The following is a 24520-nucleotide window of genomic DNA, read 5'->3' on the forward strand; positions in this document are numbered from 1 at the left end:
GGGAGATTGGCGTTAGGAACGGCATCCGACGGTAAAACACATGCCGTATAATTTCATCTTACCTCATCCCCTGCCCCGTATCGGGAAACAGGACTAAGCGGTGGTGGTGATTATTGTTTTAAGAGGAAGTACAACTATGTAACCATCTTCTATACAACACTAATCAGAGAGAAAAAATGGAAGGCATCCGACACTTCGAAAAATGAAGGTATCGACCGAAGAAAGACAAGGGCCACGGTGGGTGTGAATGCTCTAATACCCTAGGTGTCGGAAAAGAATAAGAGTTGACCTCGGGAGGTCGGACAGGGTAGGCATATATACATACACTAGCTGATGTACCCGCGCTTCGCTACGGAATTCTAGCTTAGATGTGTACATGTTGTAAGAATCTATTCAGTTTGCATAGCTCTTAATGTCACTCCAGAAACGCTACGGGGAAGTCCCCATACGTCTTTTCTCATGTGAAGGCTGGGGTAGGGAATTTTCATTGTAATGGTAGGCCCTCTTACCTACCATCAGTCACAATCAAGTTGGAGAATGTTCATTATTATGGCAGACATTCTCCACATGCCTCTTTTTACAACCTCAGAAATCACATACCGATCATTACAATGACGTAATTAGGAATGTTGCGATTAAATGAAAACCATCACATTTTCTCTCTTTTAACGAAGAGTACTACACTGCCAATCTATGCTATTATTCCGTTAAGTATGCACACTGTCCGCCTCTGTGGTGTAGTCACCCCCAGAGGCCCGGGTTCGATTCCCGGCTCTGCCACGTACGTACCAGCAGTATCAGAAAATGTATGAAACGGAGGAATGGCATGCTAAAGAAGAAAGTTATCTAACTCCCCAGCTACTTCTTGCCAATTTTCAGGAAGGCTGTTATACTCAATATGTAGCAGTAATCCCTTCTGTCAGAGTGTGTGGCATCAGAAGAGACAAAGAACATCACAACAAACAATGGTCAATGTAATGTTATTGTTGATCAATTTCATGAACTTTCAATATTGTATGCCTTCAGATTTAGTTTCCTTCCGACTCTGAAATACCACTCATTATAGTCGGTACCGTAAAACTGAATAAAACATAAATGATCGGAAATTGTATTCTCTATAACTTCTGTTACGTAAGTACTTTTCGATAGGACCAATAACATAGGTATTTGAAAATTAAATTTTAGGCGCCTACTACCAGTTCATCTAGGGCGAATAAAATTATTTATGGCCTAGACTGTAATTTCTCATTCCCCGACTCTACATACCGATTTTCATAAAATTCTGTTTACCTATTACCTCGTGGTTCGGCGTTGATATGATCTTAGCAACAACAACAAAAAAACACAAAATCATGAATATCTCTGTTAATAGCTGGTGCGGTAAAAATGTATAAGAGATAAATGATTGGAAATTTAATTAACTTTAGTTAAGTAGTATCTGTCGATACGACCACTAATAACATAAATATTTGAAAATTAAAGTTTAGGTCTTCCCCTAAACTACCATTTCACTCAGCGTTAATAAAATTATTTATGGCCAAGATTGTAGTGACTTATTCCCCGGCTTTACATACCGATTTTCATTAAATTATCTTCGGCCGTTTTCTCATGATGTGCGTACATACATACAGACAGACAGACAGACAGACAGACAGACAGACAGACAGACAGACAGACAGACAGACAGACAGACAGACAGACAGACAGACATTATGGAAAGTAAAAATGTGCATTTCCTTGTTACTTGGGACACGGCCGATACGGAAATACCGTTCTTTTTAAAGTGTACAGACAAAACTCTTATTTTGTATATAGGCTATATAGATATTGCATTATGGTTACTTGTGCTTCCCTGGTGGAGTGGTTGAGTGGTTTGAAATGGAACGGAAAATATAGGAAAACACTAATTAAAAGATAAAAAATGCTCTTAAAGAAATATCGACGTTTATTTACAAAGACATATAGCATTTAAAAACATATGATCTTTCATTTAAGGATCACAAGAAAACAATAAATAATCTTACAACTACTTTTCGAATGTAAATACTATATTAGATGAGATCAGCTTAGGGACTTTTTAAACTCCTTACTGATGTCATTTTGCTGCTTCGATTTAAGTCAGTTAATTAAACATGATGAGTATTTTCAATAAAAAATGAAGAAAATGACTGATCTTATAAATTTTAAGAACATAATAATATCATCAGCATAATGCAAAATACATATAGAAATTTATCACGTTTGCTGGGGCGTAGATATGGTAGGGGGATTAGGGGGTCTGAACCCCTCCCAGAATAATAATAAAATAAATTAAGAACTTGAATTATTATAAATATGCCTTTAAGTCCTTATATTTTTTTTAACATTGGCAATCGATGAAATTAAATTATGGTTTCCTTCTGGGAACGTAAATTTGTATAGCATTCGGGCGACAGTGGGTTCGATTCCCACTGTCGGCAGCCCTGAAGATGGCTTTCCGTGGTTTACCATTTTCACACCAGGCCAATGCTGGGGCTGTACCTTAATTAAGGTCAGGGCCGCTTCCTTCCAACTCCTAGCCCTTCATCTACTAAAATAAGTGAGGAGAGAAGTAGCAACAATGTAAATGGATCAATAATGTCGCACATGGTCTTGGTTAATAAATTAGATGTTTTCTTTGTGCTCAAATAGTAGAAATCGTTGAGTGGGATACACACAATTCCTCCGTTTGTTCCCCCCTTTTATAATTGCCACATTATTTGAGCTTTTTTCATAAATATTAAACACTTTTTCTCCAATCCCACTCAACAAATACTGTATTGCAAATAGAGCAGTCAATTTAGAATACTTACAGATACGACAGTTTTTTGCAACAAAATAAATAAAACGGATTTTGCCTATAACGACCGTTAATTGGTGGTGTCTTCGGGGCCGTTATAATCGGTTTCGACTGTATATACAGTAGCACTTCATTTTCTCAGGTAGCTCTTAGAATGTTCACAGTCAAGTCATCGCAGAAGCAATGCTGCCACCATAGTGAGTATGAGGGAAATGTAGCCCGACATTTGAATTGCTCCCGAAAGTCGTGAAGCGGGCGTAACAAGGGGGGAGTGTGTCGTAGAGCTGTGTGGATATAAGTCCCTTCCTGTTCTTCGCGTGGAGACAATGGTTGGCGTAGTCGTTATCGTCGTTGTTGTTGTCGTTGTTGTTTCTGGCTCACAGAGATGTGTACCCATGATGTCATCTTCCACTGACACAGCACTGGAACATCTCTCAGGATAGTGGAGTAGAGATACGGTGCAGGGAGCGATGCAGAAGTTGCGTTCCAGACTAGAAGTCATCGGCTCAGCCAAACTCAAGTAAGACATTGTCGATTTCTGAGAGCAAAGGCAGGGCAGGCGATTGCCGGTGGAATTGGCCATGAAGAGAGATCCCATATCACTGATGTCGATGTCGGCTTGGAGAAGGGTGTTCTTCGTGAAGGAGAGTGGACCATGTATGTTTGAAAGGAAGTTCCTTGGCACGTGTTCTATCGTGTTACCGGTCATGTTGATAGCTAGACCAGTAATGTGCACGGCGTCTTCCGACATATTGGCACCGATGTAATTTTCACTCACCACTATGCTTCCTTGCGAGGTGATGTTGATACCATTTTTAGCCACGGCCAACAGATTGGTCTTGCTCAGGCGGAAGTCACGTGCTGGCATAAGAACGAGGCCATTTTCTTCTATGTTGTTTATCTGAAACAGCCAAATGAAGAAATATGCTTAGAAAAGGAAGGAATGTAGTGCAATAATAATACAAACATACTCAAAATGTGAGTTCTCAGAAAAAAAACCCTCGCATTCACATGTGTAGATTTCAAAAAGGCTTACGATTCAATCGACAGGCCCTCACTGTTCCAAATTCTAGAAGAGATGGGACTAGATCCCAAAACTCGAGAACTTATAAAACCAACACTGACTGGCACGGAATCTAAAGTGAAATTTATGGGGGAAATCTCACAACCCTTCGACATTTAAACAGGAGTGAGATGGACTCTCTCCTATTCTGCTCAACGTCGTCCTAGACAAAGTTATGGAATCATGGGAGAAAGAACTCAAGAAATGTGAGTTTTGGAAGCCAATCCCACTGGGCTTTCCTAAGGATAACCTCTATATACCATACCTCACCTTTGCAGATGATCTGGCATTACTAACAGAGGATGAGGAGACTGCCGTTAAACAGCTAGAGATACTTAAAGCATGTGCAAAAAAAGTGGGAATACAGATATCATTCGAGAAAACTAAATTCTTATGTTCAAAGACAGACATCAAGAGTCTGAGAACAAAATATGGTCCAATTAACAGAGTCCCTTACTTTAAATACCTCGGAGAATTTATCGAACCGACAGGCCTTGAAAAGATCTCACAACAAACTCGTCTCCAAAAAAAAATTAAAGGAGCATTAGGATTAGTCCAAAACATCTACAACAAAATATCCATGTCAAGACATACAAAAATTCGGCATTGCAAGACAGTCATAAAACCAACAGTCCTTTACGCAAGTGAAACAATGGCACTCAACAGAATGCAAGAACTTGAAGAAATCAAAAAAGAAGACCGGAAGAGCATTAGGAAAATCTTAGGAGCAAGATACACCCAAGACGGTTACAGGTTGCAATCAATCAAAACAACAGAAAAGTTCTCAAACATATGAATTGACATTAGGAAGAGACGAATGAAATTCTTCGGTCATCTCACTAGATTACCAGAAAATCGACTGACAAAAAGGATAATAGATTATGTAACCTTGCTTAAGAACTCAACACCCTGGCTAAACGAACTTGGAAAGTATCTCAACAACGCAAACGTACGTTCAACCGACATCCTAGACAGAGACATCTTTAGGCACACAGTAAACAATAGGGAAGGTACATCAGAACAACCACAACAAAAACAGTACAGACCAAAGTGGTCGGCAGAAAGTAAACAAGCCTTCTCGGAAAGAATGAAAACCTATTGAAAAACAAGAAGAACCTACGGAAAAATTATTGAGTTATTTGCTTAACGTCTTTCAATATTGGAAGAATTCGCTACTACTACTACTAATACTACTACTACTACTACTAATAATAATAATAATAATAATAATAAAGCAAAAGTATATGGGAGGGAGTAGGTCAGTTTTCAACAGTCACCCGTTAATCACCAAATATGAAAATATCCCTCAAGTAGACAAATTTAAGTATCTAGGTGAAATTATTGAACCAGAAGGGTTAAATCATCAAGCTAACAAAGAAGTGCAAAACTTCAAAGAGCATACAAAATTACTTGCAACACATACAATAAAAAACTACCGTATATCAAAAAAGGCAAAATTATGACATTATAACACAACATTTAAAACAGATGCACTTTATGCATCTGAAACTATTATAATTCGTGGTAAATCTCGCATAAAGGTGATCGAAAAACAAGAAGGAAAAATCCTGAAGAAAATCATGGGCAAAGATGCGAAAATGGAATTGGGATGAAAAGAAATCACATGAAATCAATCAAGTTACAGCAAAAATCACCAATACTATCAGGAAATGGCGATTACAATGTTATGATAATTTATATAGAATGGATAACAACAGGCTCATAAGGAAAATTGTAAAGTTAGCCTTATCAATGTAAAATCACAATAACTGGCTAAAAGAATACGGTGAAGACCTAAATGAAATTGGCATTAATAAAGAAACCATTCAAGATAGAATAAAATTAAGAACCTTAATTCACAAACACAAATTTTCTGTAAAGCCCACCCGGCTAAATACAGGATGGACTTGACAACGTAAAAAGGAGCACAGCGAACGGATGAAGAGATATTGGGAAGAGAAGAAGAAAAACAAAACAAAAAGTGCTAATAAGTTCCAACGCTTTCCATAACGAATTAGGAAGAAATGCCAATGAAATTAGATGTCAAAAAATGGAAAATGCATATCGACTAGCCCAAAATATCTACAACAAATAAATGCTTCTCCAAGCACACAAAACCAAAACATTACAATGCAGTCATTAAACCAGAAAGTCTTTATGGATCAGAAACGCTAATTTTGAATAGGAAAGTAGACATTGAAAACATTGAGAAAAAGGAACGCAAAGTCATAAGAAAAATTATAGGCCCAAAATTCGCCGACGGACAACACCAACTCAGAGGCAGACAAGAAATCAAACAATACACAAATATTTAGTGACATTAGAAAATGCAGGTTAAGATTCTACGGACACATTAAAAGAATGCATCCAGACAGACTTACAAAACAAATAGTCCAATTCTATGAAAACAGGGGTGAAGACAAAACATACACAATGAAATGGATTGGCAAAATCAAAACTGATCTCAAATAATTACACCAGTAGATGTCCAAAACCGAGTAATCTTCAAATCCAAAATTCACAAATGGTAAGTTGACCAAGAGGAAAGACCATAGAAGAAGACCGGAACAATCTGCTCTGAAGACAGAAAGGAAGCCCACAGTAAAAGGATGAAAGAAATATGGGCTCAAAGGAGGGCAAACGCACTCCTCGAAGTACTCTGCATAGTCTTAATAGGCTTATTCGCAAATACATATATAACTAGCAGTTAACCGCGGCTTCGCTCGCGTGGATTTCGTAATTTGATAAAAGTATTCGTTCCTCGGCACTGTACTAAGACATTATCTGAAAATCTCTAAAGTATCCACCGAAAAATTGAGTTTTATTTACCCCACAAACTTTTTGTAAACCATGTTTGTGGTATTGCCTTTTGTGGCTAAGATGACTATGCGACATATACCTGTATATGTAAGAAGCGGTCTTCTCTCAAGTCGAAGAAAAACATTTTTCTTTATTTTTAAAGGAGGTTCCAAATAACAATTTTCACGTCTGTAACATCTTCAATTTTTGAAATATCAGTATCCTTATAAGAAGAATTCAACCCGCTTTTCCGTCCTTTTTACCCCCACTTTAGTGGTTTTTCCGAAAACAAAAAATACACGTTTCTTTATTTTTAAGAGAGATTAAAAATACCAATTTTCACGTCTGTAACATGTTAAGTTTTAGAGATATACTGTAGATATGCTCATTTTAAAAATCACCCCCTTTTTGAGTTCCCCTTAAGTGGGTTTCCCGAAAACAAATTATCTTTGTTTCTTTACTGTTACAGGAGATTCCAAATAGCAATTTTCACGTCTGTACAATGTTACAGTTTTTTAAAGATATACTCTTGATGTACTTTTAATAATTCACCCTTTTTCACTCCTGTTCATCCCCCCCCCCCCGCGTTAAGTGTATTTTCCGGGAGAAAAAACGTATTTATTTATTTATTTATTTCATGCCTTCATTTGTGGCGAAGTTAAGGCTCACGGCCCTCTCTTACACTTAACCACATATCTAATAAACTTTATAAAACAGAATAATGAAATAACCACATATCTAATAAACTTTATAAAACAGAATAATGAAATAATTTAACAAAATATAAATCCTAACCTCATTCATTCTTCCATTCATACTGCCATTCATACAAGCTGGTTATACATTTAATAGGTAATCTCGGCAAGACCGCTTTATTTTAAAAGGAGATTTCAAATACCAATTTTCATGTCTGTATAACCTTCAGTTTTTGAGATATAAGTATCCTCATAAAAGGTGTTCAACCCTTTTTTCACCATTTTTCATCCCTCTCAAGGGAATTTTCCGAAAACAAAAACATACACGATTCTTTATTTTTAAAGGAGATTCCAAATATCAATTTTTACGTCTGGAAATTTTTCAGTTTTTGAGATACAGATATGCCCATTTAAACAATTCACCCCCTTAGCGACGAAATATCCAAAAATCCTCCCTTACTGAGCACCTACACTCTAATATAAATGTAGCCTCAAAATTCCATTTCTTTATGTCCAGTAGTTTTGGCTCGGCGATAATGAATCAGTCAGTCTGTCAGTCAGGACATGTTATATAGATAGATAGATAGATAGATAGATAGATAGATAGATAGATAGATAGATAGATAGATAGATAGATAGATAGATAGATAGATAGATACTTTTGTTATTTTTTAAAGGATATGGGACATTAATATCACTCACCGTGCAGTTGTCTATGATCATGGGATATCCTTCATCCATTTGGAGTCGTACAGCATTGGACCTGACGTTATCGATAATGACATCCGACAACTCAGCGGAGTATAAGTTCTTGATGTCGTACAGCGCATGCTCAGGAATCTCTGTCATGTGTGTTCCTCTGATGATCAAGTTGCGCATTTCGTCTACACCCATGAAGGCCCTCTTCTCAAGCCGGAGGTTAGCCACGTTGTCCACGGACAACAACTGGAGTGCCGAGAACACGCCCATCTGGATGGTGACATTCTCCACCTGCTCGATGTTTAGCGCTACGAGATCATGAGCCTCGGCAAAGGAATTCTTCAAGAACTCCGCTGATTGGCAGAACGAGATGGAGAACTTCTTCACAGTCGGTATCTCTCTTAAGTGTCCAGGTGAAAGAGTGAGACGCTAAAAGGAAAATATAACCAATGATTAGTTTATAATGTACAATACGTTCTTATACAGAACAGACGGTAAAGGAAATCAAAGAGGAATTTGGAAAGGGAATCAAAATCCAAGGAGAGAAAATCAAAGCCCTGAGATTTGCTGATGATATTAGTATTTTATCTGAGAGTGATAAAAATAAGTCCAAAACAAAAGTAACGGAGTGCAGTCGAGCGAAGGCAGTGATGCAGGAAATATTAGATTAGAAAATTAAGTCTTAAAGGAAGTAGATAAATATTGTTACTTGGGTAGTACAATAACTAACCATGGCAGAAGTAAGGAGGACATAAAATGCGGACTAGCACAGGCAAGGGAGCCTTCGTTAAGAAAAGACATATGCTCACTTCGAACATTTGATATACGAATTAGAGAGATGTATTTAAAGACTTTCCTCTGGATCGTGGCATTATATGGAAGTGATGCAAGGACAGACAATAATGAGCTCGGGAAGAAAGAGATTAGAAGTTTTGAAATGTGGTGTTACAGAAAAATGCTGAAGATGAGACTGGTAGATCGAATCACGAATGACGAGATACTGAATCGAATTGGAGAGGGGAGAACGATGTAGCGAAATTTGACTCGAGGAAGGAATATAATTGTACACATCTTAAGACATCCAGGTCTCGTTCAGTTAGTTTTTGAAGGAAGTGTAGGCGGTAAGAACGGTATAGGTAGACCAAGGTATGAATATAACAAGCAGATTAGAGTAGATGTAGGATTTAGTAGCTACCGGTACACAGAATTGAAAATATTAGCACAGGATAGGATGCAATGGAGGGCTGCATCAAACTAGTCTATGGATTGATAACCAAACAACAACATATAAAAGTGAAAATTAATTGACTGGTGACTTTATTTTCCAAAAACCTTAACGAAGTTCAAATATCGACGATAATTTTCCTCGTGGGTTAGGTGCTCACTAAGAAATGGTCCGAAAAATTCCGCAGGTAGGTGTGTGTGTGTGTGTGTGTGTGTGTGTGCGCGTGTGTGTGTGTGTGTGTGCGTGTGTGTGTGTGAAACTAAAGTTAAACCACGAAAACCAAAATATCCATTCTTAAGGTAACCAGTTACAATTTATCTGAGTCAGTCTTTTCTTTTTTTAATTTTTAAAGGCCTCTTTCAACTTTAAATTCAATCTAAATCGGGAAAACGGATACCCCAACTTCCTGTCTTACTTTGGTTCCAAGGTGTGAATGGACCTATTATAGTGTGATGTATCTGTTCTGTAAATATCCCTCAGGCTTTTGTCTGTGGCTGATATGAGTGCGATGTCTAGACCTCTGATTTTTAGGTGCTAAAAATGTTATTTTAGAAAAAGCTCCCAAATATGAAAATGTAGGTTCTAAAAATATATTTCTTTTCAATTGTTCTTCCTTTCTTTCTTCTTAATCTGTTTAATCTCCAGGGTTGGTTTTTCCCTCGGACTCAGCGAGGGATCCCACCTCTACCGCCTCAAGGGCAGTGTCCTGAATCGTGAAATTTTAGGTCGGGGATACAACTACAGAGGAGGACCAGTACCTCACCTACTATGCTGAACCCGGGAGATAGTAGGTTCGAATCCCACTATCGGCAGCCCTGAAAATGGTATTCCGTGGTTTCCCATTTTCACACCAGGCAAATGCTGGGGCTGTACCTTAATTAAGGCCACGGCCGCTTCCTTCCAACTCCTAGGTCTTTCCTATCCCATCGTCGCCATAAGACCTATCTGTGTCGGTGCGACGTAAAGCCCCTAGCTATGCTGAACAGCGACCTTGTGGGGAGATAGGAAGATCGGAAGAGATAAACAAGGAACAGGGAATGCCGGAAGGAATCGGCCGTGGCCTTAAGTTAGGTACCATCCCGGCATTTGCCTGGAGGAGAAGAGGGAAACAGCGGAAAACCACTTCGGGGATGGCTGAGGTGCGAATCGAACTCCCCTCTACTCAGTTAACCTCTCGAGGCTGAATTTACCACATTCCAGCCCTCGTGCACATTTTAAATTTCGTGACAGAGCCGGGAATCGAACCCTGGCCTCCCCGGGTTGCAGCTAATCACACTAACTACTACAGCTCAGAGGCGGCATTAGCTTTAATTGTACGTATTTTAATAAGCATTTATCAATTAAAATACCACCTTTATTTACCTAAATTGATAATAACTGTCTAGGGAAATATAAAACAAATGCTTCAAACGTCACAGCATATTATTTTACAGTCCGATGTGAAATGGGCGAACTTCTGTAACCACTGTTAAATTAAAGACGATTTGAAAGTTGACACTTTCGGCGAAATGCATACCTTGAACAAACAGACAACTGAAATGTTCTCACAGAATGAAATGAAGAATTTTGTTTCCGGAAGGTCAATGGACGCTGTCTACCGCCTCGCACTGTTGCCAACTTAGTGGATTTCCCGCTAAATCTGCCGGATTCTAAATCCTTCTACCGGCGAAGAAAATGCATTTCGCGGCTAGCGGAATTTTGATGTGTCAGATGATTTTCTAGTGGTTTTGTAATATGCAAACATGTGTGCCACTCATTTATGGCATAAATATTATTGAATCAAATTAGTGGGAAATACTAGAATGTACCTACTCCCCGGTGGAAGTATCACTAAAGTTGTCTCTCATTTCTGTCGGGTCGAGCTTGTACTGTAAATCACCTTCATGTAATTGGGAAGAACCCGTTTTTTTTACTGGACGAGATATGTTTTCCTTTGTGAGTGTTCATATTAGTTCAGTTCATCACTGGTGTCTGTGTGGGACTGAGTCATTCCACTACAGCACCACAGAGGTCAGTATTTAAAGTATTTAGTATTTTAGTGACTTTCATCAGTGAGTTGTGCATGCATTTTATGTTTTTTTATGTTTAAACGATTTATTTTATCAATTTATATTACCTCTGCCTTAATGACTCATTGTTCTTACTACGTGCGCAGTGCGCATGTTTAAATATCAGGAAGACCGTAGTTTATTAACCACTAATCACTTTGCCGAAGTTTGCAAGGCGATATTTACAGACTCGGTTCTTGCTAGAGATTTTTAGACGTATAGAACAGAGTATAGTGCAATAATTAAAACACACTTGGTTGGCGAATCAACAGATGTTGGGAACTTAAAATTCTGCGGAAGTTTTTACGGTGTAATTGCATCCTAATGACTAATGATTTATATTGCGTTGAATAAGAGGGTATGGCTTTACAGTAAGCAGTAAGCAATTAAGCACTACATTATCTTATATTTAATAAATCATACTCTCAATTTGTGCTACTGCAACCATTCCCAATTCTTTGTCCTATTAAGCTTCGTTCCAACTCGGGAAACAAATATGCAAAATTGCACATTTTATTTATTATTAAATTAAATGCTGAAGAATCTAGCGGATTTCTAGTGGAATTGGCACAGTCAATTAGTGGTTTTCACTCTTACATTATTGGCAACACTGCCACCTCCACCTCGTGATACACAGACTACAGACGTTTACTGCGGGAGGTATTTAAGGATCTACGGGGAATGTGGTTTACAGGTTAATATCTTCTCTCTTTTAAGATTTTGTTGGAAAAATATTTCAAGACTATACTGTTCAAGGTACTGAAAACAGGTCTGTATATACGGTATTTTAGTTTCTCGGAATAAATGAAAAGAATTTTTGATCGATGAAGGGATAATATATAGTGGTTATTATGGGAATATAGGCAAATATAAGTTCTAACGTCAAATCCTTAGAAAAAATTAAACTAAAAATAAATATAAGTTAAAAAAACACAGTTCATGGTACTGTAGTAGACAAAAAGAAGCCTACAGGTAGAAATCACTTAAAATTAAATAACACACCGATAGAACAAGTCAGAGAATTCTCCTATTTGGGTAGTGATAACAGAACCCTTTCAGAAACCGAGATTTTTTTTTCTATTTGCTTTACGTCGCACCGACATAGATGGGGACAATCAAGAAAAAAATGGTGGAAGCAAAAGAAGCCTTCCGAAATAAGAACAACTTATTGCTAAACGACCATCTAAGTTTGGAGATCGAAAAATTATTTTTCAAGACCTTTGTTTGGAGTGTGTATGGATGCGAAACCTGGGGCTTGTTCCACGAACGAACTTTGCAACTTTTCAACTTTGCACTTTTCACTTTTCAATTCTTGCAAAGTGCAAAGTCTTTCTGTTCCACCATGAACTAGGCTGTACTTTTCAATTTCTTCGCAAAGTGAAAAGTCTTTGCGAATGAGTGATCCGATCGATTTTATTCCATGAGCAAACCGTATAGGCCTAACACTATGATTTTAATGCTTTACTTTTCGCGGCGAACTTGGCGGTATAATTGTCGTACCGTTAAAGTTTTTATAATGGGAAAGAAAGGTTATTATAAGAAGCTGGCTGTGCTGGAAGTTGTCAAGGAGAAACATGACATCCTTTTTTGACAACTTTAAAGATAACCTCTCAAATGATGACACACATCAATGTTAACGAGAGTACCGTCAACACATATACACACAGAAGGACATTCACCCTTCATTAGAAATCCCGTCGCTATATTAAGCGGATTATCAGGCCAACGTACTGTTAGGAAATATTACATTTACTATAACATCTACGACTTTGGTAACAGTTCTGCAAATAATTGATTTTGATGTCCCATGCATTGCTGTTACACAGTACAGCTGGGCACCATTTACTAAAAAATGTAAACATATAAGAATTTGTTCTTTTTCGGAAAGGAATTTACTTCTTTGTTTCAATAAATGACCGATCATTTCAAGAATATAGTCAGCCTCTATTGGAATAATACGAAATCACTCGCGATATTACGCCGAAGTGAGGTTATAAAAATTAATCCTGTCTTTGTACGTTCTAATATTGGATTCTTCATTACTGTCCTCACTTGATGCTAACAGAAGCTCACGTCGTAACGTGTTTATATCACTAAACCAAATTCTACGCCGAGAAACTAATGTACATACTTGTTAATTAACATGTGAAAAGGGAATCATCTCTTTGCAAGATTTATGGAAACTTTTCACTTCATTTCTGTACCAATGGAGGAACATAACAGGCTTGAAAAGTGAAAATATTTTTTAACTTTTCACTTTGCAAGCTAAATCTGAAAAGCGATGGTAGAACAAAATCTGAACTGAAAAGTGCAAAGTGAAAAGTGAAAAGTTCGTTCGTGGAATAGGCCCCTGGACATTAAGGAAACAGGAAGAAACAAAACTCGAGGCTGCAGAAATGTGGTTTTGGAGAAGAATTACAAAAACAAGTTGGATGGCTAAAAAACCAAATGACCTTGTTTTAAAGAACGTAAGAGAGGATCGATAAAGAAGAGGAAACCGAGACATGACTCTCTTCTCCAAGCCATCATTGAAGGTGAAGTACTGGGAAAGAGACCTTGGGGACGACCAAGGATGTCACGCATCAGGAACTGGCATGTGGTTCAAAAAGCAACGTGAAGAGGCTAGCAGAAGATCGTCAGATGTGGCTACCAGCGATAAGGCATTGCCTCTCATAGATGATGATAATGATGATAGGCACTTCACTTTTTCTAACCGTATAAATACATGAAAGGTGTAAATACAAATTTATTTTAAGTTATCACTTCAAGAAAAAAATAGATTTTTGCCTAAAATTCGATGACAACTTGGATCACCGGGCGATTTGGTCGTGCGGTTAGGGGCGCGCAGCCGTGAGACTTCGCATCCGGGAGATAGATACGTCGCACCGACACAGATAGGTCTTATGGCGACGATGCCTAGGAATGGGAAGGAAGCGGCAGTGGCCTTAATTAAGGTACAGCCCCAGCATTTTCCTGGTGTGAAAATGGGAAACCACGGAAAACCATATTCAGGGCTGCCGACAGTGGGGTTCGAATCCACTATCTCCCGGATGCAAGCTCACAGCTGTACGCCCCTAACCGCACGGCCAACTCGCCCGGTACATTATAACTATAAAAGTTCAGTGCTCGAGAAACAACCGAAATTTTCATTAACACTCCCAACATTTTTACGTACAATCTACCGAATGTTTTATTTGTAAACTGGCAACACTGAACAGCACTATGTGTGAAAATGTCTCTCGGGGTGGCGAAACGCTTGCAACTGGGCCAACAAGGCTATCATCTTTCTCAAAGTCAAAAGGAAGGAAGAGAAAAGTGTCCACTACTGTCTTACCTGAAAATCTTCATTGCAGTAACAAAAGACTGTAATAGGCTTGTCCCGAGGATAGCACTTGCACCGCGAACAGATCTCCGCAAGGCCAAAGGCAGGAGATACGACGGCCACAAGCAGAACACAACAGCTCAATAGACGCATGATGATGCTTTGGTAGTAGTCACTGGAAACTAATTGCCTCCTAGCCCTTCCATCTTCCTTTATAGCTCCGTCCAAACCACACACTGTCTTATCACACACTCATGACTCCTGCCCCGCCGGAAAACAAACTTCCGAGAAATGACCTCACCACTCATCACTTCATTCTTGAAAATTTCCCTCTTTCCTCTGTGTAATATCTGACCAACCGTCAGTTCGCCGGGGACTTCTTTCTTTAGGGTAGTGATTTCCAAAGTTTTCCAGAGGCACCCCCTTTGTAAGTTCTGCAAATCTCGTGCACCATGTACTATCTGTATGAACCTTTGGCTCGTTGGAATTAATTATCGAAATAAATATCTATCTATCTATCTATCTATCTATCTATCTATCTATCTATCTATCTATCACTAATATATTTTTTTCTCAGAAACATTTTGAATCATTTGTTTCAGAAAGAGCAATTCGCCACTTTCTGACGGTATAGGAATTCAGTGGCGGAGATGAGGCAGGGGTTAGGTTGGTGGGAGGGGGGGCGGGCGTCAAACACCTCCCCAGCTTTGGGGAGAGAACACTACATTTTTATTCCACTTTACCTGTCTGAACCGAGGAATTTTTTGTCTTCTCATAATAATAATGCTACTAGCTTTACGTCCCACTAACTACTTTTACGGTTTTCGGAGACGCCGAGGTGCCGGAATTTAATCCCGCACGAGTTATTTTACGTGCCAGTGTCCGGCTCTATGACTAAATGGTTACCGTGCTGGCCTTTGGTCACAAGGGTCCCGGGTTCGATTCCCGGCAGGGTCGGGAATTTTAACCGTCATTGGTTAATTTCGCTGGCACGGGGGCGTGGCGTATGTGTCGTCTTCATCATCATTTCATCCTCATCATGACGCGCAGGTCACCTAGCGAGCCGAACATGTCCTCGGACACTCCCGGCACTAAAAGCCATACGCCATATCTCTCATCTCTACGTGCCAGTAAATCTACCGACACGGGGCTGACGTGTTTGAGCACCTTCAAATACCACCGGACTAAGCCACGATCGAACCTGCCAAGTTGCGGTTAGAAGGCCAGTGCCTCAACAGTCTGAGCCACTCAACCCGGTTGTTGTTGTCTTCACCTATTTTTTTTTCCTTTCTTTCTTAATATGTTTACCCTCCAGGGTTAGTTTTTCCCTCGGATTCAGCGAAGGATCCCACCTCTACCGCATCAAGGGCAGTGTCCTGGAGCGTGAGACATTGGGATAGGAGGACCAGTAACTCACCCAGGTAGTCTCACCTGCTATGCTGAACAGGGGCCTTGTGGGGGATGGGGAGATTGGAAGGAAAGGAAGCGGTCGTGGGAGCAGTAGTGGGAAACAACGGAAAACAACTCTGAGGATAGCTGAGGTGGGAATCGAACTCCTTCTACTCAGCTGACCTCCCCCCTCCCCTCCGGGCGAGTTGGCTGTGCGGTTAGGAGCGCGCAGCTGCGAGCTCGCATCCGGGAGATAGTGGGTTCGAACCCCACTGTCGGCAGCCCTGAAGATGGTTTTCCGTGGTTTCCCATTTTTACACCAGGCGGCAAATGCTGGGGCTGTACCTTAATTAAGGCCACGGCCGCTTCCTTCCCATTCCTATGCCTTTCCTGTCCCATCGTGCCGTAAGATCTATCTGTGTCGGTGTGACGTAAAAAAAAAAAGACCTTCCGAGACTGAGTGGATCCCGTTCCAGTCCTCGTACTACGTTTTCAAATTTTCGTGGCAGAGCCGGGAATCGAAACCGGGCCTCCAGGGGTGGCAGCTAATCCAACCACAGATTTTTTTTAAAAAAATATTTGATTATTATCAACATAATACACATAAAATGTCGTTCTTCGCGACTAACCAATTCACATAGGGCCACAGCAAGCAGTGGCGACTCCCGCAGCAGCGTGTAGCACGTAGTATGAGAAAGGGGTAGCAGGGGGTATACTGTTGCCAAGGTCATGAACACCGAGGTATGATTCACTCGCTTTCTTTCTTTCTTTCTTTCTTTCTTTCTTTCTTTCTTTCTTTCTTTCTTAATCTGTTTACCCTCCAGGGTTAGTTTTTCCCTCGGACTCAGAGAGGGATCCCACCTATACCGCCTCAAGGGCAGTGTCCTGGAGTGCTAGACTCTGGGTCGGGGATACAACTGGGGAGGAGGGCCGATACCTCGCCCAGGTGGCTTCACCTGCTATGCTGAACAGGGGCCTTGCGGGGGATGGGAAGATTGGAAGGGATAGACAAGGAAGAGGCAAGGAAGCGGCCGTGGCCTTAAATTAGGTACCCTCCCGGCATTTGCCTGGAGGAGAAGTGGGGAAACCACGGAAAACCACTTCCAGGATGGCTGAGGGGAATCGATCCCACCTCTACTCAGTGGACCTCCCGAGGCTGAGTGGACCCCGTTACAGCCCTTGTACCACTTTCAAATTTCGTGGCAGAGCAAGGAATCGAACCCGGGCCTCCAGCGGTGCCAGCTATTGACACTAACCAATACACCACAGAGGCGGACCGAATTAAAATCTCAAAAAAACCTTATTACCGCTTCGGGTAATTATTGGGGGGAGGGGGAAGCAGGATTAACATGAACATATACATGTGAAATGAGAAACATTTCTATGTAATTAATAACAATATTCACAAACAAACAGAATAGGGTTTGTTTCTCAAATACATTTTTGAACGAATTTTATGAACGGAGTTTTCAATAATATTCGCAAGTAAATAGAAAAAAAAAAGGTCCGCCTTTGTGGTGTAGTGGTTAGTGCGATTAGCTGCCACCTTCGGAGGTCCGGGTTCGATCCCGGCTCTGCCACGAAAAATTTAAAAAAATGGTACGAGGGCTGGAACGGGGTCCACTCAGCCTCGGGAGGTCAGCTGAGTAGAGGTGGGTTCGATTCCCTCCTCGGCCTTCCTCGAAGTGGTTTTCCGTGGTTTCCCCACTTCTCCTCCAGGCAAATGCCGAGATGGTACCTAACTTAAGGCCACGGCCGCTTCCTTCCCTCTTCCTTGTCTATCCCTTCCAACCTTCTCATCCTCCTGCAAGGCCCCTGTTCAGCATAGCAGGTGAGGCCGCCTGGGCGAGGTACTGGTCATCCTCCCCACTTGTATCCCCCGACTCTATGTCTCAAGCTCCAGGACACTGCCCTTGAGGCGGTAGAGGTGGAATCCCTCGCTGAGTCGCTGAGTCCGAGGGAAATGCAATTACACCTCGTAATTTATTAGGGATTGATCGAAGGATTGCATAAGCAAAGAGAAAGTATCATTCTGATTGAATATGTACTGCTGTTACTAAAGGATTGGCGGGTGTGAAATTATCAGGGTCTCCTAATATATAAGGTTCAAGAAGAGTTAATAGTAATAAAATGGCTACTATAATAATAAAACCGAAAATACCCTTGAAGGAGAAATAAGGTTGGAATGGGATTTTGTCTGAGTTTCTATTAAAATCTAAAGGGTCCTTTGATCTTGTTTGATGAAGGAATAAAAGGTGAATTATAACCATTATAGCCGCAATAAATGGAAGGACGAAGTGAAAAGTAATGAATCGAGTAAGAGTAGCATTGTCAACAGCGAATCCCCCTCAAACCCATTGTAACTAAATCAATTCCTTAGTAGGGAACAGCTGATAGAAGATTTGTAATCACTGAAAAAATGGAAATGGCGTATGGCTTTTAGTGCCGGGAGTGTCCGAGGACAAGTTCGGCTCGCCAGGTGTAGGTCTTTTGATTTGACTCCCGTAGGCGGCCTGCGCGTCATGATGAGGATGAAATGATGATGAAGACGACACATGCACCCAGCCCCAGGGTCAGCGAAATTAACCAATTATGGTTAAAATTCCCGACCCTGCTGGGAATCGAATCCGGGGCTCTTGTGACCATAGGCCAGCACGCTAACCATTTAGCAATGGAGCCGACTGTGACCCCTCAAAAAGATATTTGTCTTCAAGGTAGAACATACCCCGGAGGGTAAACAGATAAAGAAGAATAAGAAGAAGAATTGCAATCTCAAAAAACTATTAATACCGCTTCGGGTAATTATTGGGAGGGGGGGGGGGGCAGAATTAACATGAACATATGCATGTGAAATGAGGAAGAACTATTAATGCAAATATTTCTATATAATTAAAACAATATTCATAAACAAACAAAAAAACGAAACAATAATAGAGTTTGTTGCTCAAATACATTTTTGAATGAGTCTTATGAACGGAGTTTTCAATAATATTCACAAGTAAACAGAAAAAATGGAACTTGATTCATAAATGCATTTCCTTAATAAAGTCCTATGTCTGTATATTATGTCCGGCTCCATGGCTAAATGGTTAGCGTGCTGATCTTTGGTCCAGAGGATCCCGGGTTCGATTCCCGGCCGGGTCGGGAAGATTTTAACTTAACTGGTTAATTCCAATGGCTCGGGGGCTGGGTATGTGTGGCGTATTTAACATTAGAAATCATGCTAGGTAGGGCCATCATCTTCACAGATATGCAGGTCGTCTAATAGGCCGTCTGCGAGAAAAAGACCCGTACCAAGGCCTCTCCGGAGGCCATACGCCTGTATATTATGCAGTTCATGATACAAAAACCACCACATGTACCTCCTGAACAGTCTCCGTTGGGAAATGTAGTTCTCTGAAGGAATGCCCGCTTTCTAATCTCATTAAAAAAAATATAAAACAATCTACGTCCTTCTCCAGATCGCCTTAGCGGGGCAGAAAACGCCCCCCCCCCCCTCCACCTCCTTCCCCAAAGTCAGCGCCACTGATTACCTCACTTTAAGCTGGCATACTGACAACTTTTAACTTTACAAAGGATTTTTCTTTATCTCTCTGTCGAAATAATTGCTCAGCGGGCATCAAAGAACTTACTATTTGATAGCTGCATTCTCTCAGTTTTGATGTATACTCCACCCCTTCCCCCATCAAAGAACGCTGGTCGCTATATGCCCCCCCCCCCCCCCCCGTTTAATTCCAATCGCCGCTACTGTATGAGTTACTAATATTTCCATGATTACAGACGCAAAGGCTACATTTTCTCAAGAAAGAACACTTGTACCAAATACCTGTGGTTTGCTCCAATGTTTCACTTTTATGCAAGAATAACCCCTTGTCCTGGAAAGGTGCAGTTTCTACTTCAAACAGATGTGCGTTGGTCTGTTCATGTAATTGCTTTTATGGAGTTTCAATATGAAGAGGGTCATGTATCATGAATCACGAAAGCGTATCGCTGTAGGCTAATACAAGAAATTCTTAGTAAACAGAAAGATATCAAGCACTTTCCACTTCCCCCACACATACATACGACGTGTCCAGTCATCAGAAATGTATGCGAACCAAGGCACAAAGTAAATGTTTCCACTGACCTCTTGTATATCGAGGAAAACTTGTGAAGATTGTATTTTTGGCAGTATGAATTAATGAATACTCTACTCTTCAGTCATGGATGATCACCAACTGTGGAGCGAGTATTCTTATTTTTTCTTTCTCAAGTTGCTTTACGTCGCACCGACACAGATGGGTCTTATGGCGTCGATGGGACAGGGAAGGGCTAGGAGTGAAAGGAAGCGGCCGTGGCCTTAATTAAGGTACAGCCCCAGCATTTGCCTGGTGTGAAAATGAGGAAACCACGGAAAACAATATTCAGGGCTGCCGACAGTGGGGTTCGAACCCACTATCTTCCGAATACTGAATACTGGCCGCACTTAAGCGATGCAGCTATCGAGCTCGGTAATAGTATTCGTTTATTGTAATCTAAATAATGACATGGAATTATTATTATTATTATTATTATTATTATTATTATTATTATTATTATTATTATTATTATTATTAACAAATACATCGTAAATGGGGAAATATCCCGGTGGCAATGGCCACTTACAGTAGTGTAAAATTTGTCTGTACATTGCTCATGTGGGAAGACCTAAAAATTAATTCTCAAATACTTACATTATTAGTGGTCCTATTGATAAATATTACATAACTAAAGTTATATAGAATTAAAATTCCGATCATTTATGTCTTATACATTTTTACCGTACCGGCTATGATAACAGAGATATTCATGGATTTGTATTGTTGCTAAGTCCATGTCAGTGCCGAACCACGAATCGCGAGTGGTTAACATAATTGAATGAAAATAGGGGAATAAGAAACTACAATCTAAGCTATAAACACATTTACTCACCCTGGATTAAATTGTAGTTTAGGGGAAGGAGCCTAAAATTCAATTTGTAAATACCTATGCTATTGGTCCTATCGAAAAGTACTGCATAACAAAAGTTATAGATAATACAATTTCCGATCATTTATGTTTTATTCAGTTTTACCGTACCGACTTTAATAAGACTGGTATTTCAGAGTAGGAAGAAAACGAAATGTGAAGGCCTAAAATATCGAAAGAGCATACCAATGATCAACAATAACATTGTTTGTTGTGATGTTCTTTTTCTCTTATGTTACCACTCATCTCCGATAGGTGAGATTACTGCTGCGTAACGAGTATAACATCCTGCCTCAATATTGGCTGGAATTAGGTGGGGAGTTAGATAACTTTCTTCTTTAGCATGCCATTCCTCTGGTTCATACATTTTCTGATACTGCTGGTATGAAACACACTGGTTGATCACAGTATTCCAACTATTCAGTCCCTACTCAGACGTGCTGTTTTGAATGAGTCGTGTGCACACTTAAGGCAGAGGCTCACTTAATAGTAGTAGTATGACTTGGTCTAGAATTACAATTTAAGTCTATTCCAAATTATAACACCACAATTATCTCAATAACTCAAAATGTAACCCTGAAAAGAGCCGTTTCTTATGAAAAGCTTCTTTCTCTTCACTTTTATTAAATTCTCGGGTACTCCAATTGAAAAGATGAGTAAGAGGGCATAGTTTCTGCCCTGGGACTCTACACTACTCGTCCCCTCTCCACGCCTTCACCCCCCCCCCCCCCCCCCACCGCCTCCGAGATTAAAGTGTTCACGGCTCACAGCTGTCTGCGGCCTGATTATTCCAGGTCTGGCATTTTCGACAGTTAGATCGGTACCGTAGTACTGTTCGTTAAAAGTAAGAAAATCTGTGGTTTTTAATTTGATCGAGTATTTCATATGATAGCATCGCTTTTAATCGCGACATTCCTACTGGCGTCATTATACTGATCTATGTTGATTTCAGTTGATCCCAAAGAAATTCCAATTCGTGAATATTATAATAATATTTGAAATATATGTTACATATTGTCGGCTTGAGTGGCTCAGACGGTTAAGGCGCTGGCGTTCTGACCCCAACTTGACAGGTTTGATTCTGGCTCAGTCCGGTGGTATTTGATGGTGCTCGAATACGTCAGCCTAGTGTCGGTAAATTTACGGGGCACCTCGGCGTCTCCGAAAAGCGTAAAAGTAGTTAGTGGGACATAAAGCCAATAACAGTATATGTTACATATCATAGAACCTTATTTAATACTACCCATGAATCTATGAATAGATGAAGACAATGAACAGAATCCCCCTCCCCCTCCTCTCTCACCCACAGTCACGGATAACCACCAACCGCGGGAGAGAGCATCCGCTCATTGCAATAATCGCAATCGCATTCAGCTAATGTTGTAAGGTTTAGAACATACCAAACATATTCCTATTACATCTGAACGAATGGAAACCACGAATAACCCTGTCCACCCACCAGGCACTGATAACCACCAACGGAGGGAGAGAACATCCGTCCCCGCAACCATTTCATCCACATGCAAGCAGTATCGTTACAGTAGTTTTAGTAAACATCAAACATTTTTTACTAAATATAACCGAACGAATACAACGAACAGACCTCCCCCCCCCACTACGCACACACACACACTAGTCTCGGTTGATCACCAACCTGGGGAAAGACCTTCCGCCCATCGCTATCATCACATGCCACTAATTTTGTTAATACTAAAAAAATAACAAACCTATTCCAACTAACAAACTGTCACAACACATAATTAAACTGGAATTTATCGCTATAGTAACTTATAATATTCTCTGAAGTTACTTAGACATGTCTTTGGAAGATAGACAACCTTACCTTTTGAGGTATTTCCTAGATAAAAATGAAATGGCGTATGGCTTTTATTGCCAGGAGTGTCCAAGGACAAATTCGGCTCGCTAGATGCAGGCCTTTTGATTTGACGTCCGTAGGCGACTTGCGCGTCGTGATGAAATGATGATGAAGACGACACATACACTCAGCCCCCGTGCCAGCGGAATTAACCAATTATGCTTAAAATACCCGACCCTGCCGGGATTCGAACCCGAGACTTCATTCATTCCATCCTTGACCCGGTCACTGATTGGAAAACAAGTTGTAGGTTTTCATTTTCATTACTTTTGACAGCTTCGTTCATAAAACATTCTTTCAAACTATTTGTACCGGGAGGTACACTCCAACGCCGTGCATTCAAATTCAGCGCCTAAATGAACTCCTATATTGGTAAAACAGTGAAACTGAAACTACACCAACTTAGAACTTTACTCAGAAGATGTCACCACAGAAATATTATGTAATTTTGTTATTGTGAAGTTTCCTAAACTGACTGAAATTCTACCAGTTTTGTTTACTATACATCAAGAAGTTTGGACATTCTTCCACAGATGACACTACCAAAGACTATGATCATGCACCCTGATACGAGGTGTAAGAATTTATAATTTAAAGAAGTTTTGTATTTCTAGGTTTTTGTAACTGATTGATGTTCATGTATTTTTGGGTTGGCTATAGTGCCCTTTTCTTTCCGCCAGTTTTGAATCTAACCAATCAATAATTTCTGTAATTAATTTTCAACCTATCACAGGCTTCTTCTTCGATTTTGAGTGTTACTTTTGAATCTACCAATAAAATTGAGAGGGTGTGGCTGGTTCAGTCTTGAATGATCTCGAACCTTCCCTGAGGGTTTATCAACTGCGGATTTTCACGTTTCTTGGCCAACTGATCGACATCTATTTGAGTGTGTGTGTTAAGCAGGAGGCGGGCGGCCTCTTCATCGGCAGCTAGAACATCTACAAGGTAATGGCCACATAACTTTATTCTTTCTTGCTACCTCCGCAGTTTAACCCGAGGGAAAGGTCCGAATCTTTAACTATGTAACCAACTTTTCTAAAATGTAAATCTTCTTTCGGCTAATGTAAAAACATCGTAAAATCTTTAACTGTAAATCGGGGATAGAGAGTGAATTTCCATCTCGAGCTCCCTTTCATCTTGGTTTGAGGTGACTACGTTTTATAACTGTTTTTCATTATGTAATGTGGTAAAGTAATTCCTACACGAGTCACCTCAGTAATTTGGGAATAGCCCCTGTTTCATCGGCCTAGAATCCTGTAGGTTTTCATATTTTCATTATCTTGGAGCACAGTTCGCTTCCATTCATTTTGTGTTTGGGCCAGTTATTTAACCTGTTCCTTTTTCATGAAGGCCCCGTAGGTTGGGTATTAAATACCCCTGTATTAATCATTTTCAAATTGCAAATTGTGCCTTGAGAGGCCTGTGATTGTAAGTTGATGTTGCCTTGAGTAGGCTTGGAGACCTGAGAGCCTGTTAGCTCTTTTCAAGTTTTGTAATTGTAAAGTGTGCCTCTGGGAGACTTGATATTATGATTTAGGGAGCAACTGCTCTGGAATTAGGGGATTTCTGCCCTTATCTAAATAATTCTTCTTCCATTTGT

At 40.2% G+C, this 24520-nt stretch overlaps 1 protein-coding gene across 1 annotated transcript; it reads right to left on the bottom strand.

Annotated features, from left to right (window-relative positions):
• Nucleotides 1-1930: 1930 nt before the first annotated feature.
• LOC136885053 (uncharacterized) lies at nucleotides 1931-15109 on the bottom strand. Its single transcript, XM_067157447.2, has 3 exons — nucleotides 14682-15109; nucleotides 8078-8503; nucleotides 1931-3719 (listed from the first exon to the last, which is right to left on the bottom strand). The coding sequence occupies exons 1-3, from the start codon at nucleotides 14820-14822 to the stop codon at nucleotides 2988-2990; spliced, it is 1299 nt and encodes a 432-aa protein (XP_067013548.2). The 5' UTR covers nucleotides 14823-15109; the 3' UTR covers nucleotides 1931-2987.
• Nucleotides 15110-24520: the final 9411 nt, after the last annotated feature.

Source organism: Anabrus simplex, chromosome 13, assembly GCF_040414725.1.
Source record: "Anabrus simplex isolate iqAnaSimp1 chromosome 13, ASM4041472v1, whole genome shotgun sequence".
In the NCBI taxonomy this organism is placed as follows: Eukaryota; Metazoa; Arthropoda; class Insecta; order Orthoptera; family Tettigoniidae; genus Anabrus; species Anabrus simplex.

Bases quoted from the DNA above. Each gene is read 5' to 3' on its own strand.
- LOC136885053 (XM_067157447.2), bottom strand. From the start codon at position 14,822: ATGCGTCTATTGAGCTGTTGTGTTCTGCTTGTGGCCGTCGTATCTCCT. The intron at 8,504-14,681 runs GTAAGACAGTAG...TTTTCCTTTTAG, and splicing joins ACTGCAATGAAGATTTTCAG to CGTCTCACTCTTTCACCTGG. The intron at 3,720-8,077 runs GTGAGTGATATT...TGGCTGTTTCAG, and splicing joins TGATCATAGACAACTGCACG to ATAAACAACATAGAAGAAAA.